Genomic DNA, 15,483 nt, shown 5'->3' with positions numbered 1-15,483 from the left:
TAGTAAACAAAGGAAGGACCAGTCACTACCACCACTAACCACTAACCTGGCCTTGCTGCCTGGTCCCTCACCAGCCTGCCTCTGTCTCTAAGGCTTACTACTGGAGGGAAAGCAGCTTGCTGAAGAACCTGTGGGTGTCTCAGAAGAGACAGCAGGCCAGCTTCCCTGGTGACCGCCCCAGGGGCGTGGTGGCTCGCCTGTTCCCCTACAGTAACTACAAGCTGGAGATGGTTGTGGTCAATGGGAGAGGTGATGGACCTCGCAGTGAAACCAAGGAATTCACCACCCCGGAAGGAGGTAGGTCCGACCTGCAGCTCTTCAAGGTGGGGTAGGATGAGGGTAGTGTCTCCGGTGAGCCTGGAGCAGCTCCAGCATGGCTTGGCCCGGACAGCCTGGATGACCTCAGCGAGCTGATGACCACCGCCAAGGCGGCCCATCCTTACGGAAACTTGTGTCTCAAGAGATGCGTTCGATGTGCCAATGCGTTCCAGTCTGCATAGACTAACCCCAGCACCTCCTCTGAGGCAAAGGCCACACATGCATCGGCCACTTCGATGTCCTGCGTACCAGCAAGCAAGACCTGCACGAGCTTCCCTTTGGCCTCAAGAAATTTATGGGGAGTTGGCCTGTGTGTACAGAGTAGTAACCAAGTGTCACCCCGCCCTCCTGCGGGTCCACGGCTTGCTCTAACCCTGTGGTCCAGATGGCTACAAAGCTCTGTTCTACCCTCGGTTTCCCATGGGCTCTTTTGTCCACTAGGCACGAGCTTTGCCTTCTGTTTTGCCTCCCTCCCTCCTTAACTGTTTCCCGTTTTTCTTCTCTTCCTCCTTTCTCTTCTCCTTTGTCCTTCCCTCTTGTTTTCTTTATCCCTGTCTCTCCTTCCTCAGTTTGGTTCCCATCATCAGCCTCTCCCATCACTCCCACCCTCCGGGTGCTGTGTCCCGAGTCTCTCTCTCTCTCTCCTCCCCCATAAAGCCCATATTCCAGAAGCTGGGGCCCGCTACTGCACCCAGTGATGCTGCGAGCCCTTGGCTGGGGACTGAGAACTGCACCCTTGCCACAAGACAGTTAGGGTTGGCTCCCTGCCTGGGAGTGGCTCTAAGATCTGGAGGTCTATTTGCAGGGTTGAAGCAGCCTAACGTATGCCAACTCCAAGGTGGTTGCTAAAGGAAAATTCATTTGACTTCTTCTGCCACTTCAACAGCAATGTCTGAGCCTCCTTGGCTCCGTACCAGGTGAAACTGCATGCCAGGCAGGCAGCCTTGCCCTCCAGGTTCTAGGGCCTAGTTCAACAGTGGTCCAGCCCAGGGATACACGAGGTCATGTCTTCATGCCTGTGCTTTGTTTTCTGTGTTCTCCTCATCCTCCCTGCCCTCATCTCCTGGATCCCTCCTCCTCCTTCCCCAAGTACCCAGTGCCCCCAGGCGATTCAGAGTCCGACAGCCCAACCTGGAGACCATCAACCTGGAGTGGGACCATCCGGAGCACCCTAATGGAATCCTGATCGGATACACTCTCAAATACGTGGCCTGTATGTTCTGCTTCTCCTCCTCCTTCTTCTTTTTTCTTTCTTTTTTCTTTTTTCCTTTTTCTTTTTTCTTTCTTTCTTTTTTTCTTTTGCGTTTTCTAAGTCAGATGTAATCCCAAACCCGTTCTCACCATTTTCTTGAGGGGCGGAGATTGGAAGCCTGTGGGTGCAGATGGCATTGCACAGGGATGAGAGTACCAAGGAAAAGTTCCTTGTAGCTAAAGGGAGCAGGCAAGCCCCGATCCCTGCTCCTCTTACGCAGATCCATCTGTTCTGGTCCATTGAAAGAGACCACTCCAGCCGTCAGGAGTCTTAAGAAAGAGATCCCCTTCCCTATTGGCACATCTGTCTGACGGGTAAACAGTGTGTGCACAGGCATCCAAGGATGCTGGGGAGACACTGTAAGCTGGCATCGTTTGATAAGGCAGCTATCTGTAGAACAGTCAGGCTACTGTGGGATGATTTGCATCAGGGCCCAGGGTCAGAAAGTCCTTACCTTATCACCAGGTGGGACCAGGAATGCCATCACACTTCAAAGTTGTTAAAGGGTAGGCAGTGCTGGCTGCCCCTCCCCTCCTTGGGAAGCTCAAAGGGTCCGGTGACATGTTGTTGACATATTAACAGACAACCATGTGCCCTCCATGCCGTTCTGAACTGATCTCTGGACCCGCCCCTTCCCCTGGTGTGTTGAAGAAATGGCCTTTTACAAACAGAATTCAAAAGCCTTGGGGGAATTTCCCAGTTCTTTTTCAAAAGAAGAAAAGAATTCCAGAGATCTGGCCTTGTTGGGGGGCTTGGGAAGTGTAAACTCATCTTTCAGAACTGGCCACATGGCTTTCGGAATGGACCCAGTGGCAAGTGTGAACCCCGAGGTCCGATGGGAATATCTCAGAGCTTCCAACAGGTGGAAGGGAGCTTGTGCCTAATCCCTTTCCAGAAAGTCCAGAAGCTGCCCAAGCCACAGCTTCTAGAACCCATGCCAGTACTAAACCACCGGCTCTCCTCTCTCTCCAGTTAATGGAACCAAACTGGGAAAGCAGATGGTGGAAAACTTCTCTCCCAATCAGACGAAGTTCTCCGTGCAGAGAGCGGACCCTGTATCGCGCTATCGTTTCTCCCTCAGTGCCAGGACGCAGGTGGGCTCTGGAGAAGCAGCCACAGAGGAGTCCCCAGCACCTCCAAATGAAGGTAGGTCCATGGCAGCAGCCCCTGGAGTGAAAGGTCCTAGTGAATCCGGGCGCCTAGAGAAACACACCAGAGGCTGGGCTTGGCCTTCCAGGATAGAAAGGAAATGAGGCCCCAAATCCTCAGCCCCGCCCACCGCATGATGCAGCCTGTCTTGGGTGCTGTATCTGGAAAAGTCATCACTCTTAGTCATGTGGGCAGGCCTGGTCCTTCGCTTTGTGGTGACTTGTTCAGCTACTCACCATCGCCCATCCATCCGTGTGGGGGAATAAGGAAGGACATGGGAGCTGAGAGGAGGTCGGGGGAAACCTGAGAAATAGCCAATCTGACGAACTCCAAAGAGTCAAACCGCTCATCTACGAGGGAGGCAAGGCGATAACGGAGTCCTCCCTGGGAACACCCTGTCTTTTGCCAAGAGCATACAGAGCCAAGGAGACAGGGATTGAAGCTGCTTGACTGGATCAAGAGTAGAGAGGAAATATGTCCTCCCTTTGCAGCCTGAATAACATGAGATGTCTGGCTGCAGAGAAATGGGAGCTGGGAACCACCATTTGCCAAGCCAGCTTCACAAAGAGCAAGTGAACTAATACCCTAAGTCAAGGGCAAGTCCCAACCACTCAGCTCCCTCCCGAGAGCTGCACCTGACTTGAGTGTACACTAGAGGGCACTCTTGGCCCATTTGCCCATATGCTGGCTTCGTCATACCCTCCCAGAGATGCAAAATTACTGAAGCCTCAAACCTGGCAGGTCCTTGTAAATTGATGGGGACCCTCTGCCTCTCCAGAGGTACAGTGGTCTATGCAGCAACCATTTCTTGAGCAGCCATCCACAAGTACCACACCAGACACTGCACCAGAAGCAAGGGACATAAAGGTAATACGAAGCTCACAAAGTCTAGAGACATTTACAAGAGTGGCTGGTTGGCTTTCTGCCCCAATGAAGGTGCTGCCATGGGCAGGAAGTTTAGGGCATTCAATATGAAATGGAGAGGCTAAAAGAGAGGTAATATGAACAGGCATCTCTGGGGTCACCACACGATGATGACTCCGTTACGTGCCTCCTGGGAGGCTCGGGTCCTGCGGTCTGACCCTGACCCAGATGGGGTCCTTCTGAGGATTTTTCACCACCCCCCATCGCAGGAGAACTTTCTGCTTCCCAAGGGGCTGCCAGGCCATGCTGCCTGAGCTCCTCCACCCAGCAGGCCAGCACCCAGGCAGAAGCTAGAGGTCCCCTATGCCCTCTCTGGTCTTCTAGACCAGGAGTAGTCACACAACACACTCCCGATCCTGGTGTCCTCTTCCAGCCTCTGGATACGCAGGAAGTTGATTAGGGCTGGTGGACTTCAGGTAAGTGTCTGCTTGGGTCTGTTGCCCAAAGACTGCCAGATCTATATATAGTTCAAGAGATATGCAGAAAGCCTCTCTGCCCAGCACAGGACAGAAGACAAAGCCCCTTTGTCCAAATTTAGTGACCCCCGGAGGGGAAAATCCTGCAACCCCGGAGGGGTCAAGGGAACAGAGGGGGTTTGGGATTTGTGGAAATTTTCAGAGATTTGTTCTAGAGCTCTCACATTTAGGTTTCCCCTGTTTTCATGAAGTACAGTAAACGGGGGTGGGAACTGAGACAGTGGGAAGCCAGGTTGGGTGATTTCAGAGCTCTGAGTCTGAGGTGGGGATGGTCCCTCACCCGCTACTACCCAGCATCTTGCTGTGAAGGTGCAGGGGCTATGTTTGTGCTTAGTTGGTTGCTCCTGCCCTTCCATACATCTGTATCCTCAATTCCTGGCATCTTGGGGGGTCACCTAACACAGCCAGGGCAGAACACGCCCTTGGAAAAAGAGCTGGAAATATAGCATTTTGCCTGAGCTGTGCCTGCAGCCACCTCTTACAAGGCAAATCCTTGAATGTGGGTAGAAGCATGATGTATTGGAAATGTCTCTAAGCCCCAGATGGAATGACAGGAACCCGCCTGACTCCAGTGGGGTGGAGCATGACTCCTAAACGCTATTTAGCAAGCTTAGCATTGCAACCCAGTCATGCCCCTGGGGTGGGGCCTGAGCCAGGCCTTTTCTGCTTTCTTCTGTGGTTTCACCTATACTGTTTTCTCTCCCCTCTCTGTCCTCTCTCCCTCTCTGGCCATCTTGGGTGCTGTGTCTGAAGCTACTCCAACTGCAGGTATTGTGCCAGTAACAGAGGTAACGGGCATGGCACGGGGCTGTGCGGTGGAGCCTGAGCGGGCCCGAGCCCAGCAAGAGAAAGTGACTCAGGCCGACATTGTGCTCCAGTCTCGCCCTTTCAGTGGAGAAGCCAGACTTGAAAGGGAGGTGTACAGAGAGTGTTGACTAGAAGGGATGAACATGCCCTCTCTCACAAAAAGCCTGCCCCTACTAAGGAGGCTGGCCTGGAAGGGGTCTCATATGTAGATCATCTATTGTGACCCCCTGAGCCTTGCTGGACCTGACATCTCTGAGCATATAGATAGCTCTAGAAGGTGTGCTACAGAATGAACAGCTGGCTCCTAGCCCTGATCATGCCACAGTCCCCTGAAAGGGTGAGCACGCTGCATGCTGGCCTTGCATGCTGCATGGGGGGATCCAGAACCATTCCACCAGTTAGCGTATGTTCTGCTCAGTGAGAATAAGCAAGCATGTCTGAGCAAGACAGGGGCTCCAGGACCTGGAGTCTCGCTGGGTGTCAGGGATTGAAGATCTCCTTGGACCCAGAAGCTCAGCTCCTCAGGGTTTGATGTGGGGAGAGACTTTCTCCTTTGGGATCAGGAGTTGGGCAGATGGGTGTGTGTTAAAAAGCCAACCTGCTAACAGTGTCCCCCTTCAGTCCTCATGTCATTGGTTTGAGGACCATCAAAGGGCTCTAACTTAGAGGGCTGTCTTCAAGCCAGAGAACTAGGTGAGAGATGCCAGGGTTCCTTTCCTGGTCCTGTGAATTTGAATGATCCCGTGAGTTAGGAGCCAAGGACAGAATGCCTGGGGAATTAGAAAGGCTAGAAGCCAGGGGTCACTAGAGCCTGCATAAGCAAGCTCCATAAGACATATGCTTTAGGTGCGGGAATCAAGCCAGGCAGGCCTCCGAGTTCACTGTGTATTAGCTAGCCTAGCCACGTGGTCTCCTTCCTACCTATGCCCATTTATTTCCACCTGCTCCTTCCTAAGTTAATTCTGCTTCTGTTGCGTGCCCTCCTTTTGTTTTGCCAGCTAGATCCGCCAATGATTTAAAAAAAAAAAAAAGTCCCACCACGATTCCTTTCCTCACCCTCTTCCTCCCACCCAGTAACCACGCCAGCCAACAGTGCTTCTCCACAAGATCTAAAGCCCTCTTCCAGGATGTGAGACACAGACGTTGTCTGGGGTCTGGGGACAACAATCCTTGCCATGCTAGAGGGACGGTGGCCCCTACCCTGTCTTCCACAATTGTGACAGCAGGTACCAGGGACGAGTCAACTCAAGGTGAATCGGTCAAGCATCTTCCTGTCTCCCTCCCGTTCTGGCACTCCATGAACAGATCCAATCATAAGAAGTCTGCCATCTTCGGAGGGCAGCCTGCAGTCCTCCTGTGAGCCGCCATTGCGAGGGGGATGGAAGGTGCCGTTCCAATCCTCCTTCCGCTTCCTCCTTCCAGTTTTAGAGGTTCTAAACTCGTCATGCCAGACAGAACGGGCCCAGGGTCTCTGCCGTCAGTCAGGCTCCAATTTCCACGTGATACCCTGGGGAGGGCAGATTGTACCTTTTTGTAGTTGAGACGTGCCAGTAAAATCAGATGTTCTCAGCTTTGCATACGCAACGCCTTCTGGGGACAGTCGAGCTTGGGTCTAACGTTTTCAAAGGGAGTAGTGTCCAGCCCACCACCCTCTTCTCTCATCCTCACCAAACCACGGTGCTTCCCCCAAGATGGATCAGTCCTTCTATCACCCAGTAACGATAAACCGTCTTCCACCTGTGTCTGCAGTCTGCTAGGGTTGCTGCCATCTGTCTAACAATCTGTGCCTTGGCTGGAGGAGTCTTCATTCCATGTGGACAATCTTGGACCGAGCATTCTATCTTGGAATGCCTGGAAGCCGTTTCTGTCTTCGACTCAGCTCAGATCTCAAAATGTTGGGTGGGTAGCTGATAGAAACTCAGCTCTGTGGCAGGTTTAGGGGGACAAGAAAATGAGAAAAATGTGTCATCTCTCCATCTCTATGCAATGCTCTCCCAAACGTTCAAGTCCTTAGCTGTGTCTTTCTTGGGGCCTTAGATATTCTATAGAGCTGGCCCATCCAGGCTTCCAGATCTAGGTCACCCTAAAACCAGCTTGGGTACTTGACATTCATTGCTCTAGGTTGCTGGCCAGCTGAGACCGCCAATCAGTACCAGCCTGAACCATTTCCAAACCTCACAGCTCCTGCTGTGACTAGAAATTGCATTCTAGCACAGGAATATGTCTACGTAGCCTATGGTCCCCTTTGTATGCCAACCCCACTTCAGGGTTCATCAATCTTCCTCCCCAGCTCAGTCCGGGTTGAAATGCTCTTAATGTCCTGAGAAATACATAGTTCACTTGGGAAGAGTTCATCCCTTCCTTCCTACCTGTCCAAGGCTTGGGCTGTTCTCTCTGGCTGCAGGGCTTTTCCTCTTAGCCTCTGCCCTCGCTGTATCCTATAATCCTCCATCCTGAGGATGATAGACACAGCACTGAGTGGGTCAGGCGCATGCTGACTTGCCAGCTGTGATCTCCGAGGGTCTACTCTATGGGACCCTCCCTGGGAGCACCCCAGAAGCTGCCAGTAGCTCCTGCCCTCTCTCCCCATCTCTCCTTCTCACTTATTCCCCGAGGCTTGCCTCAGAGCTCAAGGAAAAGTACCAGGAACTATCACCACAGAGAATACTTGGTAGGAGCGGCTGTCAAATGTGGGCTGGAAATCCACATAGTAGTTCCTCACCCTTGTCTTCAAGCTGTCCAACGCAGTTGGAACCCTGTTCTGACCTCTCAGCATGTCTGTCCCAAGGGCATTTGCTAGGCTGCCCCGGAAAGCGTGCGGCTCCAAGGGAGCAGGAGAGGCGTGTGTGTCCCTGTGTGTTAAAGGATGCGGTCTTAGGAGGACTTTGAGGAAAATGGACTCGGACTCACAGGCCCAGGAGAATGAACAGCTACTGTCCCTGAGGGGAAGGAAACGCAGATCCCCGAGCTATAGGGTGGAGCAGGACAGAGGCTCAAGTCACAAGGAGTATTTTCTCATGATAGTCACAGAAAAGAGGGCCTCGTGGACATTCCATCTGGCAGAAAGTACTGGAAACTACATCATTCACACAGAACTAGGCGAAAGCTGCCTTGTTCAGAGGGACACCCTCCCTTCCGGTCTGTCACTTGCGACGGAGGTGAGGGTGGGTATGGGGCCAGCCCTGAAGGAGCTGGTTTGTGCCTCCCAGTCTCTCTGCTGTTCTGTTTATGAGTCAGTGCTTCCCCAAGCATGTTGATGGGTTAGGATAAGCCGGATCCCTTCCAGCGGAGTGTTAAGAGCACTGAGGTGACCTTCCAGCCTAGGGCTGAACACACCCCTGTAAAAGAAATGATAAGGAAGGAAGGCCTCTCCCTGCTCCCTGCCCCTACCCTAGCCACTCCTCTCCACGCCTTCTGGATGTCTGATAGTTGGCTGGAAGCAGGGAAATACAGTGTTAATGGCTTTGAATGTCCCTTGGAGTCTCTGAGATGTAATGGACCGTCATCTTCCCAGTGTGGCTTTGCAGTCCCCACACTTAGGGCCATTAATAGCTCTGATTTAGCAAATAGGGGAGCTTCAGGCACCTTGAAAAGATGTCTTTCTTCCCAATAGGGGCTTATAACACCAGAGCCCCAGGGAGGTGCAGTGAGTCGGATTCCGGCTGAAATGGCTCAGGCTCGGGACTTGACTCTTCTGGGGAAAGTTCTCCCCTTCCATCTCTGGCCTACCCCTCTTCTGTAAGGATGGGAGATGCAGGGGGTGTTATTTCCCAGGGTTTCTGGAGATTTGCAGCAGATGTCACTGTCCCTCAGAAGTTAGGGTTACTGTGTGTGTCCAACTAAGTCCCTGGCTACTGCCAACACCAGACAGTAAACAGCGGTCAGATCATTAGCAGTGATGTCACACGAGAGAGAGAGATCTCGGAAGTAAGGAGGGGAGGTCCCTTGCTAGCTTCTCTGAAAGTTCTAGAGAGGAAGGGTGGTACGAAAATGTTACTGCATTTGTGGACTGGGCCCCAGGGCCAACTAACATGAAAAGTCCACTGTAGATAAGCAAGTCAGGCCAAAAGGAGCCAGATGTTTGAGGCCAGATGGAGATTCCGCAGAGAGGGGCTGTGGCACTCAGCTCCTTTGTTGTTAACAATCGTATCTTTCTGTGGCCGGGAGACTAAGGTTGCCTATCGCAGGCCACGTTACTATGTTCTAATGGGATCAGGAAGGATTTGGGGGTGCATGGAGCCTACGTACCCTAGACAGAAAGATAGCACTAGAAGTTTGGATGCGGGAGTAGGCAAAACTGGGAGAGATGGGGGCTGGTGAGGAAACCACAGAGATGATAAAGGGGAACTTTGGAGCAAGGGGCTAGGGGTGGTAGGCTTGCGTTGAGTCCCTGAAGGGCAGAGGCCAGTCACCTGCCCACATCTCCTCTGAGCCGAGGCTCCAGGACCGGGCCCACGTGGTGTTTCTGGGTCTTTGTGGGTGGTGTGTGGCCCACTCTCTGCGCCACCCCTGGGGTCCAAATGACTCAGTGCGCGTGTGTCCTTCGGCCACCGCCCCTGGTTGGGTGCATGCTGGGTGCTTCAAGCTACACAGACCATGAGAAGAAAATGAAACACACAGCAGCTTCATTCTCTTCCCCTCCCATGGCTGTGTATCGGTTGCGGGGTCCTCCTGGACCAGTGCGGATGCTTGGGGAGGCTTCTGACTCCTGAGCCCATCTCCCCACTGGGCTGCCTGCCTTGCACGTGGGGGCCGGATGTGCTCGCTGGGTGCTACGGGACCAACCAGACTCGGTTGTTTCCCCTTTCCCTCTCAGCTCCTCCCACGTTACCCCCAACCACTGTGGGTACCACAGGCCTTGTGAGCAGTATTGATGCTCCCACCAGTGAAGCAACAACAGTCCCCATCATCCCAACCGCCGTACCTACCACCATCGCCACCACCATCGCCACAACTACTACAACCACTGCCGCCGCCACCACCACCACGGAGAGTCCTCCCACTACCACCATTGGGACTAAGATTCAGGAAACCGGTATTGTGCATTGCCCATGCTCCTGGCCCCTCCGAGCCCACCTCATAGCTCCTCCGGGCATCCCCAGGCTTCTTCAGCTGAGTGGTGGGCTCTGGGGTGGTTTACTTTGAACACTAAGGCAGAGTCCCCACCCTGAGCACACATGGGTGGCCCCCCACTCAGTACTCCTTATGCTAGTCAGATCCTGCCATTCAACCCAGCGCCAGGCTTCTCTGAGAGGACCCAAACATAAGCCAACCAGTCAGCCCTGCAGGGATGGGCACTCAGGAAGAGATGTAGTGAGAAGGGAAGTTTCTAATGGCTATGTGCCTGGCCAAGAAAGCAGCTGGCTGTACCATGTCTGTCCACCTCTAGGGACAGAGGCCAGAAGAAGGAGCGGGGAGTGGCTAACATGCCCCACGGCCTTGCCCCTTCCTTGCACCTCTGTCCCCGTGGAATTCTTGCAGGTATTTCTGTTTTAAAAGTTAGAGCATGCAGGAAATGGTGTTACCAGGTCATAATGCCTGACAATGCTCCCTTTCCTTCCCATGCACCCCTAACCTGCATATCAGGAGTTCTGAGAATGGCCTTTAGGGTCCCTGGACTTGGAGAATTCAGTCGTTTCTGAATACCAAGCATCAGTCTATTATTATCATAGAGCAGAGGGTCCCGACCTTCCTGGGCCCAGACCGCAGCTGTTTAAAAATAGCACGAAGCCACTAGAAAGACCTCCAGGGAGCACCCAGAAGGAAGGCTTCCATTCCCAGAGAGTCATAGGCCCAGCCTCTGCTGCTTTTGCCTCTTGGGCAAGTTCCTCTACCTTCTGAGCCTCGCTGCCTCCCATCCTCCCACTTACCAGCCTCTGAATGTAGATGGAGGCTTCCGGCTCCTGTTAGTGTTTGCTCTCGTGCAATTGCTGGTGTTAAGTGAGCCACAGGCAGAGGCAGGTGATTCACAGCTGACACTTGGAAATGCTGCTGTACTTTAGAGGCTGGGTGCTAGAATGTAACCATGGCACTTAGGGGGAAAGCCAACCCAGGACAGGCCTTCTACACAATCCGATGCCATCAGAGACTTGGGGGTTGCTGTCCTCTAAGGCATAGGGAGGCGTCTTTTTTATCAGAACAGGCCTTTGAATCCTTAAAGCGCTTCGAAGTCACAGAAGTGAGCCAAGAATTCAGAAGCAATGAACCTTGCTCGCTGGCAATTCCTGACCTGGAAGCATCACTCTTAAACCAGGCAGCACTGGCCCCATGACTCACAGCCCTAGTGTAGACAGCAGCCGGCCATCTGAAGCTGCAGAGGGCCCGGCCACAGCCCCGATGGCGGCGTGGAGAGCTTGGGGACAACTGTGAAGTGTCTCAGCTTCCCAGTAATCCACCTCCATCTTGTGTTAAACCGTAATGGGCAGTGTTTCAAGCTTGTCCTTTTGCAGAGCATCCTTTGAGTCGTCTTTAGATTTAGGAGCTACTCCCTAGCTCTGACGTGCTGGGGATCCATGGAGCAATGCATGCTGGTCATGGCCTCCTTTTGACTTCACCAGTGCCCAGAGCTCACCTTCTTGGCCCCTCCCTCCGGACACCCCGGCTCTTTAGCAGTCACTGTCCTGACGCTTCTTATGGGTCCCACCTCAAAATCATCATGGCCTCCCGTTGCTCAGGTTTTTCTTTTCTCTGTGTGTAGGACGTGTGTGTGTACGTGCTACTGTGTGCATGTTAGTGTGTGTGAATGCAGGTCCACACACGAAGATGAGAGAAAGAGTGTTGTTGGTGCTGGCTTCCCAACTATCTGGATTTGGGTCATTTGATGCTCACACGGAGGTCTGCAAGTGTCACATGGCTACGGCACAGCGGCCTGCAAGTGTCACGTGACTCTTCTTTCAGCCTCCCCTCTCCTGGTCCGCAATAACAGACACTTGTGCTTCCCTATTCAGCTTCTGTTTGGGATTTTGGAGATCCCAATTCAGTCTGACAGGCTTGCATGACGAGGATTTTTACTCACAGCCCTCTCTCCAGCCCCTGCTTGGCCGCTCCGAAAAGCACCTTGATCATCACCATTCCCCTGGAGAGCATCAGATCTGGCTCAGTGTTACTTTGGGGGGGGGGGAGGACAAGCTGTTTAGATGCAAATTCTCTACGTGTCATACAGAGTCCTGAGATTAGGAGCAAGAAAGACCCCCAAATCTGGGCTAGTCATTACTACCCCCAAGATCCTTGAACTTCCAGGAAGAAGTAATTTCTAAAGCAGCCAGTGTGATCAAAATGGCCCATGTGGCAGGAAAAAAAAGTCTGTCTCCCTCTCTCCCTCCCTCCCTCCCTCCCAGGCAGTGGGCCTCCTGCTACCATCAATGGGAACTTTTTCTCAGCCCTCACTTGACACACATTGTGTTCACCTGGGGCAAACAACACCTGACAGGGTTGCAGAAGGAAAGGGAAACAAAAAACACTTCTTTGAAGTGTAAATCAGGGCATCTTTCATCACTCCCTCAGCCCTGCAGACTCAATCACATGTCAACTAGATAATGAATAAATGCATCGCCGATATACTGTAGTCATTTGCGCCTGATGTGAGCTGGTGACAGTGCCCCTTGCATCCTAATTAAACATACAGGAGCCGCGTTTGTAAAGCCCTTGAACTACAAGCATCCTTGCCAGTCCTTTGCTGCTAGCCCTTTGCTGGGAAATGTGGTGATCGGGCTTCTGGGGCTCTGGTATTTGAAGGCAGCTAGCTGCCATTCTCCTCTATATGGGCTATGGTTTCAGACAGCACTGTGGCTTTGATAAAGTAGCTCCCAGCCCCCAGATGCTCGATAATTAATGTCCCCTTTGTTACGTGGAGAGCAAGCCTCAGTGGCTCTGTGGCCGAGAAGCCAACAAGCAGGGCTCTTCTAATACAGGGACACTAAGGAAGGGTTGGATGGTAAGGGCAGCTCACCATCTTTTGATCCTATCTAGCCTGTGTTGGCAACATCAACTCTGACTGTACTGGGGACCCTGAGGTTCTAGGACACAGTACAGGTCATCCAGGCTCTCATTAACCAGAGGGCCTCAGATGAAAGTCAGGTGATTAGTACTCTCCAGCCAGGAGAGTGGGTCTGTAATTAGACTTATCCTTGGCATCTCATTCTCACTTTGTTTCCTTTTGGCGGTGCTAAGGATGGAACCCACATGGCCAGCAAGCACCCCAGTACTGAGCCATACCCCCAAGCACTCCCGCTTGATTTTCAAAGAGCCCCTCCCCTTCGAGTTGAAGTAGGAAAGCCTGCTCTCTCTCCTTCGGCCAGCATTCTGACCACGGAGCCTGTTTCTTTGCCCCTTTCCTTACACTGTTTAAATCTATGACAAGGGATCCAAAAAGGGAATAAATCCAGATTAGAGCCCCAAGTGGTAAGGGTGAAAGCCCACTCTTGTTCCTAACCCCTTCTTGTAAGGAGCGAGAGACAACCTCCTGATCCCCTCCACGTGCAGACCGGTCCTGTGCGCCCCTGGGTACCTTTGGCGGGCTGTCAAGACTACAGCCTGTACCTCTGTTGAGCCCCATGCACAGCTGTTGCTCCTGACTCCTCCCTTTCCCGGCAGACTCTGGGTGTGAGAGTTTGCACATGTAGTGTGTGCATCTCTGAGTCTCCTGTGCTTCCTCTCTCCTCACCACTAACTCCTCTTCTAACCCGTCCGCCAGCCCCCGATGAGCAGTCCATTTGGAACGTCACGGTGCTCCCCAACAGTAAATGGGCCAACATCACCTGGAAGCACAATTTCAGGCCTGGAACTGACTTTGTGGTTGAGTACATCGACAGTAAGCATTGCTATGCGGGGAGGGGGTGTCGGCAGTGGTGGGTAGTGGTAGATACCCATTAAGGAGCTCCTGTTGAACTCCCACAGGCTTAGAAGCCTTTTAGCCTGGCTTCATTGCGGTCTCATGAAATCGATCCCTGCCAGAGATAGCAGAGGTGGAAGGAGCAGACTTGAACAGGAAGGGGCTTTCAAAGCCATTAGCAAAGACTTTGATTTGCATTTGTTGTGGAGGATCTGTGAGCTGTGACCTGGGTCCACTCTTGCCCAGAATGAGGATTTTGAGTATCCGAAAGTGAGCCAGGTCTCATTTCCATATTGCTCTCCTGGCCAAGAAGACTCTGGGTTCTGAATCTTCTGCTGCATAGTTCAGAGCACAGACCTGAGCTGCAGCTGCTCACTGTTCACAGAACAGTGGAAAGCAGCAGTCACAGACACAGACCAGGCAGCCCGTGGTTCAAGGTGAACCGTGTGCTCTATCGGAGCTTGGGGTTTACAAACAACAGAATGAAAAACAGACTGCAGAATGTGTCCCAGAGGTCTGCCTTCTCAGGGCAAGGACCCCTGGTTCTTGAGCCCACACCTCTTAACATCTGCCAGAAGCAGTGAAATCAACTAGCCAGCCAGAAAGCTCAGCTGGATTGCTCCCTTCCCTCAACTCTTAGGGAATAAAAACCTGGTGCTAGGTTCTGAGAGGAAGGCGTAGATCCTCAGGGTCTGGAGCCCCATTCAGGCCTGGATGCTTTAAGCTGCCTGCTACCATCATTCCTTCCTCCCACCACCCAGAGGGAGACATAGGCACTTTGTCTGATATGTGACTTTGCAATGTGGCCAACATCTTGAGATGAGGCCAAGAGTGAAGTGAAAGCCATGTGAGACACTAACCATGTGACACACTAACCAGCCTCCTGGCTCTCCCAGAGGCTCCTGTCGAGCACTTTTCATGGCAGCTGAAGGGCTTTAAGGCTGCGGCAGCCAATCTTGATGTGCTTAGTGCTAAGTCTGCAGTGAAGAAGACTTGGGGGGGGGGAGATGTCATGTTAGGGTTGCATGCTGGGTGTCAGGGAGCTGCCTGTTGTGTGTGGTGGACCGGACCGACTTCTGACAGATGAGCCGGGACCTAAACGCTCCCTCCAGCTCCTGGTGCCTGGTTGTAAGCTGACCTAGGTTTCTGTTCCCCAGGCAACCATACGAAAAAAACTGTCCCTGTTAAGGCCCAGGCCCAGCCTATACAGCTGACAGACCTCTATCCCGGGATGACGTACACGTTGCGGGTGTATTCCCGGGACAACGAGGGCATCAGCAGTACCGTCATCACCTTTATGACAAGTACAGGTGAGAGGGGATCTGGCCCTTGCCATCCCCCGCAAGCATGGGCATCTCATCCTCATTCCCAGCTTCCCGCTTGTCTCTTCTTGGAAACGGGTCTCATCTCCACCCCCATCCCTTGCCTTGCATGGCATGCCTCAGGCCTGCAGGAAGTCAAAAGAGTCAGTCAGATGTGCATGTCCCAGTGGAGAGCAAGCCAGGCTCTGGACCAGGGCGGGTTGCTGAGTTGGGAATCAGGAGACAAAGGACTGGATAATGAGGACAGGGAATGCTTGGTTCCCCACCATGCCTGGAACAAAAGGGCTCAGTGCATGCACAAGCGTGGTCAGTGCGTGTAGGGTCGCCCCCCCCCCAAGCCGTGCACTCTGCCCCACTGTTTGGGAGCTTGCTCTCTCCAGGTAGAATGAGGGGGAGGAGCAACCA

General features: G+C 52.9%; 1 protein-coding gene across 1 annotated transcript in view; it reads left to right on the top strand.

The window, feature by feature from the left end:
• Nfasc (neurofascin) overlaps nt 1–15,483 on the top strand; it is a 66,076-nt gene that overhangs the window by 39,246 nt on the left and 11,347 nt on the right. Inside the window, exons 20-26 of the mRNA XM_051204180.1 lie at nt 93–297; nt 1,409–1,531; nt 2,543–2,716; nt 4,873–4,887; nt 9,743–9,961; nt 13,619–13,735; nt 14,914–15,066. Coding sequence (XP_051060137.1) covers nt 93–297; nt 1,409–1,531; nt 2,543–2,716; nt 4,873–4,887; nt 9,743–9,961; nt 13,619–13,735; nt 14,914–15,066 — 1,006 coding nt within the window. The remainder of the gene's footprint in view (nt 1–92; nt 298–1,408; nt 1,532–2,542; nt 2,717–4,872; nt 4,888–9,742; nt 9,962–13,618; nt 13,736–14,913; nt 15,067–15,483) is intronic.

This window comes from Phodopus roborovskii, unplaced genomic scaffold, assembly GCF_943737965.1.
Source record: "Phodopus roborovskii unplaced genomic scaffold, PHOROB, whole genome shotgun sequence".
In the NCBI taxonomy this organism is placed as follows: domain Eukaryota; kingdom Metazoa; phylum Chordata; class Mammalia; order Rodentia; family Cricetidae; genus Phodopus; species Phodopus roborovskii.
This window is presented reverse-complemented; position numbering and strand designations above follow the sequence as displayed.